General features: G+C 43.6%; 1 protein-coding gene across 1 annotated transcript in view; it reads left to right on the top strand.

The window, feature by feature from the left end:
- The window catches only part of ush2a (Usher syndrome 2A (autosomal recessive, mild)), a gene marked incomplete at both ends in the record, with an annotated part of 216,414 nt that overhangs the window by 182,781 nt on the left and 15,925 nt on the right, over positions 1 to 17,708 (top strand). The window contains 5 exons of the mRNA XM_083919953.1: positions 2,013 to 2,175; positions 3,801 to 4,018; positions 4,112 to 4,248; positions 17,154 to 17,235; positions 17,334 to 17,479. Of these exons, the coding sequence (XP_083776079.1) occupies positions 2,013 to 2,175; positions 3,801 to 4,018; positions 4,112 to 4,248; positions 17,154 to 17,235; positions 17,334 to 17,479 (746 nt within the window). The remainder of the gene's footprint in view (positions 1 to 2,012; positions 2,176 to 3,800; positions 4,019 to 4,111; positions 4,249 to 17,153; positions 17,236 to 17,333; positions 17,480 to 17,708) is intronic.

Below are 17,708 nucleotides of genomic sequence, written 5' to 3' on the forward strand. Positions count from 1 at the left end.
GGGGATGTGCAGGTCGAGTAATTATACCAACAAAGTCATCTGTGTCATCTTACGTGAGCTGGTTTTTCGCCACCACATATGCCTTAAGCGCACGTACTGGACACAGCGGGTCTGACGTTGGTTCTGCACCCCCTTGTGAGCCTAGGGGATGGAAAGTAGCCAACTCGATCAATTGGTTCACATGAAGGGGAGACAAGCGTTTGGGTAGGAAGGATGCATTTGGTTAGAGAACAACTCCTGACCCATCTGCATGCCAGCGCAGACACGCCTGGCTAACCGACAAAGCATGTAGTTCCCCCACCCGTTTTGCAGATGAAATGGCAAGAAGGAATGCTGTTTTCATAGAGAGTGACATCAGATCGGCCTGACTCAGTGGCTCTTATGGGGGTAGACATAAGGCCTTCAGGACGAGTTGCAAATCCCATAATGGCACCTTCGGGAGTCGTGGCGGACGAAGCCTCTGGGCTCCCTTTAAAAATCACCTCACGAGGAAATGGGACCCCACCATCTGACTATCCATGCTTGCATGTGTGGCCAAGATAGCAGCCATATATACCCGCAGCATGGAAGCAGCTCTCCCGTCGTCCAACACAGACTGCAGAAAGCTTGATATCACAGCCACTGAGCAAGTCTTAGTGAGTTTGCCCTGTGCGGAGACCATTCGTCCAGATCTGCAGAGGGCGTAATGTGAGGAGCCCCAGTCGGACAATCATGGATGCCAAAGTCAGCATGCCGATCAGCCGAAGGATGAGACCATATCTCAGCGATTGGCCATGCCGGAGGTGCTGTAGAAGCTGCAGTGTTGCAGCTATGCGCTTTGGAGAGTATAGCTCCTCGTTAGTAGGTTGCCTGTAATTGGGCACTGGGGCCAGGGACAGCCTGCATCAGGCCTACAGCCTCATAAGCGGAGACAATGAGGGATGCTATAGATGGCTCAACCGGAGCAAGCCGGTCTAGCCATAACTATGAGCACTAGTCATAGCCGCCAGAGCTCTGCTATAACTAGTGGGATGTGAGAGAGTCTGGCCAACATCTATGGAGTTCTGCAATGTAAGGCTCAAAGGGCGGTACAAAGAAGGCGGAGGATTGAGGAGCCTGCCAGAAAAGGGCATTTACTGGTGCAGCTGAAACTGGGGCTTCATCCAACCCCAGACGTGCCAGGGCAGCCAACCTACTAAGCCTGAGTACAAGAGGCATAAAACTACATTTGCCGAACCCGTTATCTGACACTGCTTCCCTCAGGTGTTCAACAGGCTAATACAGTGGGGAAAGTGAGGATAGCAGCCGCGCCAACCGCAGGCTATAGCATTCACACCGACACACGCAATGACAACCAGGAGAAAAAATGCCAGCTGTAAAGAAAATAACGTCTGCAAAAGACAATATCAAAACAATCAGAATGGAACGTAAATCTGCGTTGAATATACACAACTGCTGGCACTATGGCAAATTAATACAATGCTGTCGGCTCAGGCGAAACAACCTATAACGTGGTGCAACATAGCAGCACGTACAATATAGTACAGATTGGAAGTGAGGTTATCGTGCTTTACAAAAGCCCACCTCTCCCAAACGGGCCGTGGACGGCAAGTGTACCGCGCCTAGGAGCGGAACGGTTGCACTCACACTGGTCAAACAAACTAGACATTAGCTGTGAAACGTCCTGGGGCACGGTACGGATGGACAGTGTGAGTGCGCCCTTTGTTGATATAATTACTCAACCTGCGCATGCACGAGATTGGAGCATCCAGTGCTTAAACACCACCTCTGGCGGTAGGTAAGAATGAAATATAACAGACAGTTTACCAGCATTGTTTTGCATTGTATTACATAAATAGCTTTTCCAAATGGAGCAGCCATTGGTGGTAGATCAGTAAAGGCCCTGAGTGTTGTAACAGTGAATTCTTTTTTTTAAATAAATAAAATCCTTATGTCTTGGCTCAGCACAGATATCCCCACCCGAATTTGTGTCGTTAATGTAAAAGATTATTGCTCCTGTTTTCCCCTTGCAGATGGATGTGGCGTAGGAGGGGATGTGCATGCTTGGACTTTAGAGACTGCCCCCGAAGGTCTGCTGCCCCCCACAGTAAAGGCAGCTGGAGCTGGTGTCCTGGAGATCCACTGGTTACCACCACAAAAACCCAACGGACTCATCACATCCTACCATATACACAGGTAACATACACACACAAAAACAAATATAGAGTGTATATACACAGTTACACAATTAAAAATGTGTAAATTTATTTTTGACACACTAAAATTATAGCTGAGCAGGCATTTTCGAAGAAGGAAGCTACAATGATTTGTTTTATTTAAATATGTGACTGGCTGTCTGGAGGAGCAAGGGTTTTTTGAGTATCAGAAAGTGGATGATGAAGTATAGACAAGCAGACACACACAGACACACACAAACAAAAAGCATTCTCATATACTGTATATTCATTCAAACCAATGTGATAATGTGCTCACATTATTTACTCAGTTTATCACTAGGAATGAACCAGAAGTAAAATACATAAACACATACTTATATACTATAGAAATGCACATTTTAGTGATATATATTCAGGCAAATGTCTGCTTACCAATCTTTGTACTTAGTACTTTGTGTACTTTGTGTGTTCTGTGTGTGTGTGTGTGTGTGTGTGTGTGTGTGTGTGTGTGTGTGTGTGTGTGTGTGTGTGTGTGTGTGTGTGTGTGTGTGTGTGTGTGTGTGTGTGTGTGTGTGTGTGTGTGTGTGTGTGTGTGTGTGTGTGTATGTGTGTGCATCTGCGCGCAGATGCGCGTATGTATTAATTCATGCTGAAGGTCGTGGTCTGCTTGTTGACCAAAGAGTGTGTGATCTGTATGCAGGGTCAGACCAGACTAAGCCCTTTAAGTCCTCAGGAAACACACATTAGCATAGCAGTTCACACACACACTGACACACCTGGCATGATCAGATTCAGGCAGACAGGGACTTGGATAAAATAGGAAAATCTCTCTCTCTCACTGACACCTGAAACCATACATAATCACAGACAAAGGGGCTTACCAAGACATCAGGGTGCTTGCATCACCTAGAGACTAACACGCGATGTTTAAGGTGTGATTTTTAGTTTCAGTGCCACACAAACTAGACTGCTTTTTTCAGTACATTGAAGTATAGTAAGATAAACTAAAATAATATAATATATATAATATAATAATATTTTTTCAAGCCTTTATTATATGGGACAGACAGGAAATGGGTAGAGAGAGAGAGGGGGAGACATGCAGCAAAGGGCCGCAGGTCAGAGACGAACCCGCGGCCGCTGCCTCGAGGTCTTTCAGCCTCTTTACATGGGATGGCTGCTCTAACCACTCAGCCACCGGCTGCCCCGGCCCCGTCATATTTTTGAATGGTCGCGCATCATTCCCTCATTTCCCCCTGAGATGGGAGCGAACTGTATCTACCTCTAAAACTTCCTGCTTTAAATGATGCAAAATCGTCATTTCGCGTCATTTAAAGCCGGAAGTGTTGGAGAGACGGGCTCTGGTGAAACTGAAAGCAGTAGTTCCTCATTTTCAAACCTGCCTATAGGGGGTGGGACCCACTGATGCTACAGACATATTACAGATCAGTGGATAGGACCTCACTTGCCGAAACTAACATCCTCCATCTTACTTGGAAGCTAAGCTAAGCTAAGCTAAGATAACAGGCACTGTGGAGAAAGCTGGTGATGTAATGACAATGGCGGAAAGAACAAGTAAGATATGAATGAAGGAGATTTCGAGATTTTCCTGAATGGCTGATCCAAGTTTTTATTTTGTTATAGGCGTCCAGTAGGAACAGAGGAGGAGCTGCTGGTTTTTATTTGGTCCAGTGGGCCCCTTGAATTTTTTGATGCAAGCCCTGCCCTGCGACCTTTCAGCTACTTCCAGTACAGGGTTCGCTCCTTCAACTCCAAAGGCTCAGTTCTGAGCCAATGGGCTTTAGCTCAGACCTTACAGGCAGAACCACAAGATATGGCCCCTCCCACTGTCACACCCACCGGTGAGTCCACAAGGTCATATGAAAACTGGTGTGGTTCAAATGTTACTGTATTAAATCAGTGTCAACAGTCCTGCATGCTATTCACTTTGACAGGTGCGTACTCAGCCCATCTGAAATGGAGTAAACCGGGACAGCCCAACGGTCTCATTTCCCATTATAGTCTGCTTTACAAGAAACACCAACAGGACCCAACGCTCAACTCAACATCTGTTACTGCTCTCACTGTGGAGGTAAATGCACAAATACACATAGATGCACTCACACTCACTCACACACCCACACACACACACACACACACACACACAGTGAATGCTTGATGATAGGAGCATGTTTTTTTCTTAAATAATTTGACCAGAGCTGCACATGGCGACAAAGAATTTCATGTGTTTTAAAGATTGCTCATTCGTGAAACATATGTAAACATGCCTGTTAATGTACAAATCCCAGGCAAAATATATATAAATAATATATAAATAAGTATATGGTCGATGTATATACAGTATATATATATATATATATATATATATATATATATATATATATATATATATATATGTATAGTATATATATGTGTGTGTGTGTGTGTGTGTGTGTTTATTGTCATTTGTGATGCATGTGAAGAAATTTGGACTCTACCTGTGGTGCTGGTGCCATCTGTTTGTCAGTGAGGGGCCTGAAGACACACACACACACACAAACAGACAAACACACACACACACACTGGCTGCTCCAGGCCCCTTCCCATAAGTATGTGCCACGCCTCATACTCCAACAAACCCCTTCAAACCAAACACACACAAACACAGCACACTTACTTTGTGTGACGCAGTAGTTGTCCATTAAAAATGATTCATCTCTCACAACACAAAAGAAAAGAAAGAATTAAAAAATTATCAAAAGAGGTAAACAGAGATTCAGAGACACAGAGAAAGAGAAGAACCGAGTTAAACACACTGATATCCACACCTATAGAAAAGAAACATGCAAAAGACAGATTGGTAGAACCAAGAATAAAACAATTTATAGAGAGAAAAGAAAAGAGAGCAGGAATGAGTGAGACCGAAAGAGAGCGTGAAAGAGAGAGACAAGACAACTGAAGGAACAAGAGGTGGGTGAGACAGAGTGATAAATAGGGAAAGGGGGAGAGAGGTAGAAGCATAGATCTATATTCTGTCCATACGAGTGGCCTCTTCTCCCTCAGTGACCTTTGGCTTGTCACTCATAATTAATACAAGATGTAAATGGAGACCTTTCACCTTCTCATTGATATGGAACACTCCGTGTTTGTGTTTGTGTGTGTGAGTTTGTGTATGTGTGAGAGGCTCATTGACATGGCATAGACTTATTTTGGTGGGGGTCATTTGTCACACAGGTGCCTCCACCACATGTGCTCCGCTGTTTAGCAATACACTGAAAGAAAAAATGAGAAACAAAGTTCTCAACAAACTTGAAAAGAGCAGGCTGGTTTTTTGATATATTGGACAGGTGTTTGACATTTAAAAGGCAAATTAAAAAACAGTGTTTTAAATGATTATAGATTCTAGTAAGTCCTATAGTAGATTCTTACTTATTGTAGATATGGATTTTCATTTTAAACCACAGCATCCCCATTCTTTTTTCAGTCTTAAAAAGAGATGACATGACATCAGAAAGTGACATTAAAGAGTATCTAAACCCCAAATCTTGCCTTTTTAGTGCAAAGTATTTAAATACTACGCATTGTGTCATCAATATACAAAGCAACTGCCCTCTACTGGTTGAAACATGTCTACTGCAATTAAATTTTGCTCGTAGCTGAACTTTATAATAACGCATTATGTGGTATTTTAAACACTGTAGCCCTATGTCCACAAAAGATGGACGGACAGTATTGTGTGAATGACTGATTTAATGAGACACAAATAAGACAGAAGTGCTAATAAACAGTATATTCCTACAGCTTTGACTACTGTTGATGCTCAGAGCAGCCATGTTGGATTGTAATGTTGGCGTAGGAAAGAGTCAGAAATCCGACATCAGGGGGCGTTCTTCCAAGTTCAGCTGGAATGCACCATTAGCCCCCCTTCCAGCCCTGCCGATATTTGTACAAAGGCATTTTTTTAATTTCCAGGGTTGAGGTACTTGAGCCAAAACTCTGCGGTTTGGTTACTTCGATTCTCTATTTTCCTTTTCTATTGTATACTTTATTCTCACTTCCCTTTCATTACTTACTCAACTTTCTTCTGCTCAGTGTCCACTAATCCACTCTATTTTTATTCATATTTTTGTAAGTTTGTGTTGTTTGTGCATCTGTGTGTGTGTGTGTGTGTGTGTGTGTGTGTGTGTGTGTGTGTGTGTGTGTGTGTGTGTGTGTGTGTGTGTGTGTGTGTGTGTGTGTGTGTGTGTGTGTGTGTGTGTGTGTGTGTGTGTGTGTGTGTGTGTGTGTGTGTGTTTGTGTGTTTGTCCGTCTGTCTGTCTGTAGGTCTCTGTCTGTGTCCATTTGGTATGTGTGTATATGTGTGTGTATTGATCTCAGGCTGGGCTGGGAACCCTGCTCTGTGCCAGCTTGGCTGATTAATGGGGTCGTCATGGCAATCGGACGGAATGAGGGTACGAAGCGCAGGCGGCCTGCCTCACTAGACCCCTATGCACTGCCTGGTGCACACACAGCCTCACACAAATTTACTCTCCATGCTTTACACCTTTCTGACAGACATGCAACTCACTCACACAACCCTGTCAAGTTTCCTTTCTTGCACCATGGTTCCCTTGCTGTTGTTTGGCTTTAAATTTCTCCTTATTATTTTCTGTTCTCTATTCTCCTCTGTCCTCTGAAATTTCTTCCTTTTGGTTTTCACTATGTTTTTTTCCATCCCTGCATCCAGCCCTTTTTTCACAATGGATGGAAGACTGCAGATGGAAAAGAGGAGCTTAGGAAATTAAGTGTGAGGTGGAAGGAGATGTAGATAGAGGAATGGGAGGGTGTAGAGGTGCAAAAGCAATGTAGGTAATGAAATCGCCCGGAAGGTGAGTATCGCGTCGCTTGCTCACATTTGTCACATTTTTGATCATCGCTTCATCCCTTCAATTGCAGGTAGCAGACGAGGCGACTAACTAACTGAAGCTAATCCCCAGCTCAGCCTACACTGCTGTTGTGCTAAATGGAAAGTTATGCTAATGCTAACCAGGGGTCTGAATGTTTGAAAAGAAACAGTGAAACAATGAGAAGAACAGAAATTAGCTCTCAGATGAAGTGTGTGGCTCTTAAAAGAGCTGTTGTGTTGTAGTGAGATCAGACCGTCAGTGATTTAATTTCCGTAGCTGTACAGGGTGCTGCCCGGTCTCATCAGACCGGGATACGCTTCACTCTGCAGTTACAGCTTTCTTCTTCTGGAATTCAGGCAGACTAGATGCCTGAAGACCCGTCACTGCCATCTACAGTTCATAGTTATATCCGTTATATTATATCCATAGGAACAGTCTGGTTTCCCCCAAGGACTGCAACAATTGCGGCTTTGGTGAGCCCCTGGATGTTTCACGGAGAACTTTGATGACACTTAGCGCAATCTCAACACTGATTGGCTGTCGCAGCACAACTTCATGCGATGTCGATTGAAAAGTAAAATTTTTACACACGACACACACGATGAGGCGATGGAGGCAATGGGTGTTTCTCCGCTTCATCACGTCATCGCATCGCTCAGAACGCGTAGCTCGAAGTGTCCTCACGTGTCATTGCATCATTTACATTGATTTTGAATCACCTCGATCGCTTTTGGTGTGAACGCACGGTTAAAGTTAAACTTCTGGAATACAGTAGCTACGACCCGCATGCCTCATGTTTCCCAGGTGGAAAAGACGCACTATGTTTACAGCCCCGAAGTAACAGTAGTTGGGGAGTTGCAAGGTAGTGAAATGATCAGGATAATTTCTCTCTCACCAAATTTTGGCCAAGGGCTTCAGGGAGCAACTAGACCTCCAGCGTTGTTCCATGCACCTGTCCTAACCTCATGCCTCCCCACGAGCCTCTCCTCACCTCCATTTTCCTTTCTTTTGCCCTTGTCTTTTTCTGCCGACATCTTTCACTGCCTCGCAACTCATTCACATTCTTCTCCCAGTTCTGCCATTTCTCCCTCTTTCTCTGTTTTTCTCTACACCCCCCCATTCCTTTACCTACATCTCCTTCCACCCCATCCTTCATTTCTAACCTTTTACCTCCCCTACCTTTAACCCTTCTCTTCTCCCCAATCTCCTATCTCTTCCCTTACTCCCTTTGCACATCCTTTCCCTAATCCAGTCAGATCTTTTCTCCCCCCATCCACTTTTTTAAATCCTCCTGCCTTCTGTATTTCCCTGTCTGCCACCTCCCTTCTCCTCCTCCTTTACTCTTCTGTCCTTTCCTCCCTCCCTTGGCTCTTCCAGATGTTACACTGTGGCCCTTGGGATCACTGGTGAAGTTAGACCATGGGCATACATACATATACTGTGTGTGTGTGTGTGTGTGTGTGTGTGTGTGTGTGTGTGTGTGTGTGTGTGTGTGTGTGTGTGTGTGTGTGTGTGTGTGTGTGTGTGTGTGTGTGTGTGTGTGTGTGTGTGTGTGTGTGTGTGTGTGTGTTTGTGTGTGTGTGTGTGTGTGTGTGTGTGTGTGTGTGTGTGTGTGTGTGTCTGTGTGTGTCTGTGTGTGTGTCTGTGTCTGTGTGTCTGTGTGTGTGTCCGTGTGTGTGTGTGCGTGTGTGTATTTTGCTGGATACATATGTCTGAATATGGTTGCGTGTGTGCCTGTGTGCATGCATAACATATTTTTGTTTGTGTGTATGTGCAACTGTGTGTGTGTGTGTGTGTGTGTGTGTGTGTCAGAATGCGTGCACGTGTCAGAGTGTTTGCGTGTGTGCTGTATTAATACATCCCATTGATCAGAGCAGGACCCCTGACAGTCATCATCCCTGAGAACCATCTGGCCGACGCCTGACGCTCCCTCACCCAAACACAAGCTGACACCCTATTAATCTGCTACCGCCATGCATATATACGTGTGTGTGTGTGTGTGTGTGTGTGTGTGTGTGTGTGTGTGTGTGTGTGTGTGTGTGTGTGTGTGTGTGTGTGTGTGTGTGTGTGTGTGTGTGTGTGTGTGTGTGTGTGTGTGTGTGTGTGTGTGTGTGTGTGTGTGTGTGTGTGTGTGTGTGTGAATGAATCAGTGAGAGTGTGTGGAAGAGAGAGTGTGTAATGTGTATGTAAGAGGTTATATGTAGAGTATTCGTTAACATTTTTGCCATGTTCTGTGTATACGCATTTGTGTGTGTGAATGTGTGTGTGTGTGCTCTAACCCCGATCCGTGCACACACATCGAATGTGTACACACACCACTCCGCCATCCGCTAACAACAGCCGGCGCTGAAGGGAGCTGAAGGGTGCTTGGAAATTAAGGTTATTACACAAATTGAGCCATATGGTCTAAATATTTCAGAGCTGAAATTTACTAGGCAATAAAAATGGCCCCTACCTCGGTAATGGTGTAAATTACAGCTTAACCACCAGCGCTAATGATGTCCTTCTGTACACCCCGTAACCAATCGTACATGAAGGACACATTGTTTAAAAAATACCCCAGGAAAAGCAAGTGAGAGAAAGAGAGAAAGAGTAAAGAGGAAGAAGGGATGGGGATAGAGGAGGAAGGATAATGTGAACAGGGGTAAGAGGCAAGTGAAAGAATAATGAGGAAAGAAGAGACGTAGATAGAGAGAAGGAGATGGGTGGAGTGAGAGAGAGAGAGAGACAAAGAAAGTGATTAATATAGAGTAGAGCGAGAGAGCTAGCAGCATGTTTACAATCTGTTAGTTTACCATTAAGGGCCCGTCGGATTGTGCAGGACAGCGAGGGCCAGCCGGTGAACTGTCTCAAAGCCTACATGAGGTTTCTGTGTGTGTGTGTGTGTGTGTGTGTGTGTGTGTGTGTGTGTGTGTGTGTGTGTGTGTGTGTGTGTGTGTGTGTGTGTGTGTGTGTGTGTGTGTGTGTGTGTGTGTGTGTGTGTGTGTGTGTGTGTGTGTGTGTGTGTGTGTGTGTGTGTGTGTGTGTGTGTGTGTGTGGACATGTTATCGGAATATGTGGTGTATGTGAGCAGCACCAAAGGACTGAGAACAGCTCACCTGGAATGTTTCCTGGTTGACATGCAAGTGTGCTAACCTGAAGAACAAGAGCATTGCATAATAAAGGTTAGGTCTGCTGTCAAAAACCCATTATATTGCAAATATTTGATGAACATTTTGACACATGCCACACCAAAGAAGTGGTTCAACATTTTAAAAATATACTTAATTTGCTTTCTTGCTCTTATCTATTGGATAGATGTGAAGCTGCAACCAGTTAATTTAGCTTAGCATAAAGACTAGAAGCAGGTTCTGACCAAAGGTAACAAAATCCCCCTACCAGTAACTCTAAGGCTTACTAAGTAGTAGTAGTTTAATCCATACAAATACAAAAGTATAAAAGTGACACGTTATGTGTGACTTTATCTGTCTACTCTAGTTGCCTGGCAACAAGACAAGTAAACAAGCATATTTCCCAAAACGTCCAACTATTAAGATTAAAGAGTGATGAAGCAAGTTATACATATATATAGCCATCATCTCCAATAATATTAAATTGAGCAATCAGAATTTTAAAACTTAAATAAATATTAAAATGAAAGAATCTAAATTAATGTGTTGTTAAATGGAAACATTAGCAAACAGCTTCTCTCCTTGACTTGTTGCTGTGCACCCTTTCTTTCTCTCTGTTCATTTTTTCCTCTTTAACGCTTAACCACCGAAGAGACAGAGTGGAGGATAGAGGGTGGTCAGAGGAACAGGAATGACAAGGCTTTGCCCTTGCTCTCAGTGACACCCTTTAACAAATGAGGGATACAAAGGAGTTGAGACAAGAGAGCAATGCAAAGTTGAGTGCACAGAGGGTGAGGGTGAGGAGATTGAGAGGGGAGGAGGAGACAGGTGAAGAGAGTAAGGAAGGATTAAAAGAGAGAATAAGGAGACTCAGATGCAGAGTTCGTTGGGCCCTTGGCCTATCAGACCCCTTAGTTCAAGGTCTCTAACTCTGATTGGAGGGCTCTCAGCATTCTGCATAAACAGCCAAATAATCAGGCTGCAACACTCCCTCTACTCTCAATCTTTATCTCTGTCTCATCTTTTTTACAACTCCTCCTTCCATCGCTCAATACTGCTCAGTCCTCCCTCCATCACTAAATTTCCATCTAGGTTACCTCTTCCTCTGTCACAAATTACAGTTGTTATGTTATTCTCATCCACCGTCTTTACCCCCCCTCTATTCACTCTTCTTTTGTCTTCCTCTCACTCTTTCAAGTGATTTTTTTTCAAGTGAGTTTATATTCTCCTACTTCCCCTTCCTCCCCTCTCTCGTCATGCTCTCTCGCTCTCACTCTCTTCCTCCAAGTAATGACAGGTTGTGTGTTATTGTCTGTCTGTCTGTGAAGAGGCCACACCATCCAGTGTAGTGCTCTCCACTTGTCTTAATGGGTGTTTAGTGCAGCAACTGCAGTATGATGGCCATCACTCTAGAGGAATGCTGAGTGTGAGTGCTTATAAGAGAGGGGAAAAAAGGAAGGTTTGGTACATTTGTGATAACTGAGACCATTCAACTCTGGTTGAAGGCATGTGGATGGGTGTGTGTGTATGTGTGTGTATGTGAAAATGTGTCACTGAATCCTCGTCAAGTGTGTGTTTTGGACGTGGGCTGTACTTCACAGCCCGGACCTAAATGCAGAGTCTTGCTCATGGAATGGGTGTTGTGCTTTTTGTTTCCCTTTCATACATGTGGACCTTTAGTTTCAGGTTTATGCAGTACTCTATTGGCCTCCAGGATAATCTGTTGTGACACTTTTCTTTTCAAGTATGTACTACAGCATTAATACTATTGGGACATACTACTTCTTCATAACATTGTGCCTTGAACTTTGACTCTCATGCTCATATACTGTATCTTCTTTGACAATGACTGTGGGTCAGAATAATCAGAAATTTAACATACTGTATTAGGTAATGCATTGTACTGGGACATACACAAATATGTTTCTTGTATACTAAGTAGTGTAGTAGAATAGGTATGGGCCCTAAAGTTACTTCAGTTAAGACAAAAATTGAGGACACAGAGGTTTTTGTATTCACATGGTGCTTGAACAAATACATTTTTTTATTTTCTAACCAACTCGTCCATAATTAAAACCAGCAGCATGAAGCTTAGATTAAGTTGAATGCATAGACAAACTAATGCATTTTAATTTCAGGAGATATCTGTGGATTTTAAGCATAACGTCCCTCGCCAGAATTTTTCCACTAGTGTGTGGCCACATCAAACACACACGTGCACATGCGCACATGCACACATGCACACACACACACACACACACACACACACACACACACACACACACACACACACACACACACACACATACATATGCTGTTCCTCGGGTCTAGAGCCACCAAAGCCAATCATAGCTGCCGGTGTGAAGTGGGCTTGTCTGTTCCAGACCCCTGCAGTCCCTCTGTCTGTACTGGCCACAGAAAAAAACACATGCCTAATGGCACTCTGTGTGTCTGTGGGTGTGTTTCTGTATGTGTGTATGTATCGCAAGATCATCTGTATTTGTCAGGGTTTGCCTAACTCGCACTGACTACCAGGGACACCCACGCAGGGCATTTGCAGACAGACACAGGGCAATTGTTCCAGAAGCATTGAATTAGGCATTCACACAAATAATTACGTACGTACACACACACACACACACACACACACACACACACACACTCACACAAACTTGGCTTGAGAGCTTGGCATGGGGCGCTAGAGAGCAGCGTGTGGTGCACTGGCTCACCTCAGAAACCTCCGAAAACAATTACTGCTCTCACAGGGCTGGTCATGGCACAGCTTGTACTAATAGACTGGACCACAGAATTGAATTGAATTGAGCAGTATTGAATTGAATTGAAGCTTATCTGGTCATAGCATGTTTTACCACAGACTGAAAAAACTAAGGCACAAAGGAAAAGGTGAAACAGTGGGGTACTTTATTATCTCTCCAGGACTTAATATGAGAGAGCAGAGAGGCCAGAGACGGCATGTGAAGTGAAACATCCCAAAGTGGACCCCATTCACCTATCATTAGGCATAGTTCTTTCATGTATGTTCTTAGGTACTCACTTTACTTTTCACCTGCGTGTGTGTGTGTGTGTGTGTGTGTGGGGGGGGGGGGGGGGGGGGGGGGGGGGGGCAGAAGGAATGAGAGACAAAGAAAGAGAAAGAGAGCATGTGTGAGTGTACGTGCATGCATGTGTGTTGCCATATGCTAATGTTGGTCCATCTCTCTGTCTCTCTGCGGGGCCCAGTGCTGGGGCCTTTGTGAGATAATCAGCATAATTCTTTTGACAAATACACATGGTTATTCTTAATTAGTATCACACACTGTCCCCCCGGCCGCACTATGCCTCTCCACCTGAAAATCACACACACGCACACACACTTCTAGGGACACATGGGTACAAAATAAGATGCATGCAGATGTGGGCCTGTTAGGATACATGCAAATGCACACAAATACCAATATACAGTATTTACCAAAGGTTCAAGGAGCCCACATCCACACTTACCCTTTTATATAGGCTACACATTCAGAAACAGACAAATTGTCCAGAGGACCCCTGCTGTAGTTCAGCTCACACACACACCAAAGAGAAGACAGACTGAGGAAGTAAAAGATTGAATAAATTGCTTCCTTGTCCTCAATGCTAAGTTGCGTTGAACCATGTAAGATCTGAGGGCTCTTTAATGTATAAATTACCAAGACCTCTCTCTGTTTCTTCTCTTCTTTCCCTATCATTGTCTCTTTTTCTCTCCCTCTGTCTTGTTTACACTTTATTTCCTTTACAAGTGTGCAAATCTATCTTGTCCCCCATCTCTCTCTCTCTCTCTCTCTCTCTCTCTCTCTCTCTCTCTCTCTCTCTCTCTCTCTCTCTCTCTCTCTCTCTCTCTTTCTCTCTTTCTCTGTCGCTCACTCGCTCTCTCTCAACTCCTTGCTCTCCCTCTGTTCTTTTGCATTTGGCATGATTAACTAGTGACTTTGATCATCCACACGCACGTACACTGAATTTGGTTGACGAGAACCTTCTGCTTTTATATTTTACACTGAAGCTATTCATGTGGTTTTCATAGGTTGGCCATTATTTTAAAACAGAAACTCACCCATTTCTCACCATCAAAAGCATTTTTTGCTGCTATAGTCTTGGACAACTAGATTACAGCTATAATTTTGCTGATGCTGCAGCAAAAATGGTAAAATCCTTCACTAGAACCCAACCTAAATATTATAGTGAAATCATAAAGACCTATTACTAAATTGCAATATAGCGCTAGCTCCACAATTGGTACTGAAACATGAATTGATATGTATCTGAAATAAAACAGCTGTTTACTAGGTCTAACTGTTTGGTAATACACACACAAGGTCAGATGCTGTATGCTATACATAAAGTAAAATATGAATTTACCTTCCAGCAGAGATTTGAGGATATTAAAGGTCCCCTATTGCAAAAAGTGAGATTTTCATGTCTTTTTTCACTATAAGGCAGGGCAAGGTGCTATATAAATACTGTGAGAGGATGAAATGCTCAATCTACAGAGAAAGTGCACACAGCCCATAATCAGAAACTGTGACTTTAAATTATCCGTCAGGACCTCTGTACAGTTGTGATGTCGCAACTATATATAGGTAGAAACTGCTGCTACAGTGCTGTTACAGTCATTCCCTGACTGCAATGATGGGGCAAAGATACGGAGAGCACAGATGTGTAAAACCCGGAAACCCTGACCAATCAGAGATGACTGGCCTTTTTCAGGAGGTGGCTTGAATAGACAGTTGCTTAAACAAAGCGGAGAGACAGAGAGTGAATACAGGTATATTCAGACAGACAGGATGTGAAAAAAAATTGTTTTTTCAACATTAAAGCATGTAAACATGTTCTAGCAGAAACCCAAAATAGATGTATGAAGTTGAAAATGAGCATGATATAGGACCTTTAAATCGACCGTAACTCTATTTTGTCACTATTTCTAGTTTTGTGTGTATGTTTTTGCCTACATATTCCTTAATATGTGTATAATATGATACAGTGAAAGTGTTTTGTGTGTGTGTCTCTGCACATGTGTATGTATGAGAGTGAAATAGTTACTAAGGGAGCTGTTAATGTAATGTAATAGCAGTGTGTTTTAGTGTTGCACCATTTGATTACTGCCTGTCTGCGGCAGGCATCTGTATGTGTGTGTGTGTGTTTGTGTGCACTTAGCAGGCTATGGTGGGGAATTTCATAGTGCTTGATTGTTGTGCGTGTGTATGTGAGTGTGTGTGTCCGTGTGTGTCCGTGTCTGTGTGTGTGTGTGTTCGGAGGCTGTTAATGTGGTGTGTTCCAGTGATAAAGTGTTTGAATGTATTGCCATCTAGAGGCGTGTAGCAGAGTCTCCATGCTCCTATAAAATCTGCCAGCACCAGATGCTGCTATTGACAATGTGCATATGTTAACCGCTTTATAGGCCACATGCCTCACATATTTCACCGGCTTTTAAGGTAGAGAGATCTCTCATTCTCGCTCACTTAATCTGTCTCTCCCTTTTGCCGCATCTATCTTTTTTTCTCTCCCACTTTAGCTTTCTTCCATCTTTTTTACCCATTCACTCAATCTCTATCTGTCTTACTCTTTCTCACCCCCCCCCCCTTTTTTACTTACTCACCTCTTTCTCTTTTATATCCCTATTTTCTAATTCTCTGTCCTACATCACCTTACTACATACTTAACTTCATTCCCATCTCTTTTTTCTCTTTATTTCTCCCTCCCACCAGCCCTTTCTCTTTCTATCGCTCTCCACCCCTGTGTCCCTCTCTCTTTACGTCCCTCCCTCCCTCTTTCTCTCTACCGAGAAGTGCTGTGATTTGCAGGAGGATTTAGCTTGTGTCTAGGTGTCTAGGGGCTTATTAATCCTATTTTACTGTGGTTGAAAAACATGTTGGCTCCCAGACATGAAAACAGTGAATACATGCATTCTGGTTGTTGTTCAGACAGTTCATCCTTGGTGCCACGCTACGGTGATTTGTCAGGGTTTTCATTTGATTCAGTTTGAATTGAAGCCTTTTTGATCCTCTTGCCGCTGCATTGAAGTGGGTTACCAGTTAATCTCTTTACATATGCTTGCTTATGTGAAAGCATACAATCCTGAACAGAGCATTTTTAAAAACTGCAGACTCAACTCATGAAGAAGTATAGCCTCCTATGTTGTACGAACACAAATATGTACACACACACACACACACACACACACACACACACACACATCACTCTCATAGCTATTTTAAAGCTCACAGTCATAAACAAACAAACAAACAGGCAGTCCTGAAGCCTAGTGCTCCCTGACTACCATGTCATCGCACGCCAGGGCCTTTTGAAACAACTGTGTGTCTCTTATCAATTAGTAAATGGCGTTCCCGCTGTATCACACACACACATACATATACACACTGCCCGTGTCTGCCAGGATGTTGGGCTGGGTCCCACTGCCTAAAGCTACTGGCAGACTCACTCCGCCTGTGTCTCCGTGTGTGTTTATGTGTGTGCTATGAAAGGGTGCATGTGTGACATAAACACTCAATCTGGAAGCTTTGAATTCGCCCATAAGGGACGGCCGTCTGCCTGCCAGTCTCTCTGTCTCTGCCACTTCTCTGGTGTCTACTTACTTTACCATGGCAGAGCCTGTATGTTGAAATGTTGATATCACAAATCCCATGTCATGTCATCTTAGCTCGCCATTGTTTCAGTGTTCCTTTTCATTTCACATTTTAATGAGTAATGCACTGGTTTTTATTCATGCCGGATTTGTTTGTGCAACTAACTTGCTCTCTTCTCTTTCTATGGCATGCTTCTCACTTCGCTTTTTCCCTTTTCTTTAGCCTTTTAACTCTTGCCCAATCATTCCTTTGTCTTCCATATCTCCTCCCTACAGCTCTCACCCCCCTTTTACACCTCTCTCCTAATTTTTCCTCGTCTTACGCACTCTGCACGCTCTTCTGTATATCGTCATGCCTTGGTTTCTCTTTCTCTTTCAGGGTTCAGTCCTGGAAGCAACAGTCTATGGTCTTGAACCGTACAGTCAGTATAGTCTACAGGTGAAAGCTGTGAACGAGGCGGGTAGGTCGATCATAATCATTTCAAATATCAGGAATAAATGTTATCAGCACCAACCATTGAATCACTCCATTGAGCATATATGTTTTGCAACTCTTCAGGTAGTGTGTCCAGTCCATGGGTAGCCATTAGGACCCTGGAGGCTTCTCCAGCTGGCCTGGCTAACCTCACAGTGGAGCAGAGAGAGCAAGGCAGGGCATTACTGCTTAGCTGGGATCAGCCAAGTGATGCAAATGGAGTCCTCACGGTACATTCAATACACAGTACAAAAACACTGAACACATCCCAAAGTTTATACACAGCATCAAGCAGGTAACTGGGAGCATGGTGCTTGTCACATAAAATCAGTCTTACATTGTAAAAGACACAGTTGAAACATCAGATAGATACCAATATTATACATAGACACTAGGGGTGGACGGTATAACGGTATAGAAAGTACACCAGTATGAGTACAACCCTACAGACCTTTAACA

Source organism: Echiichthys vipera (genome assembly GCF_963691815.1).
Source record: "Echiichthys vipera genome assembly, chromosome: 1".
NCBI classification, from domain to species: domain Eukaryota; kingdom Metazoa; phylum Chordata; class Actinopteri; order Perciformes; family Trachinidae; genus Echiichthys; species Echiichthys vipera.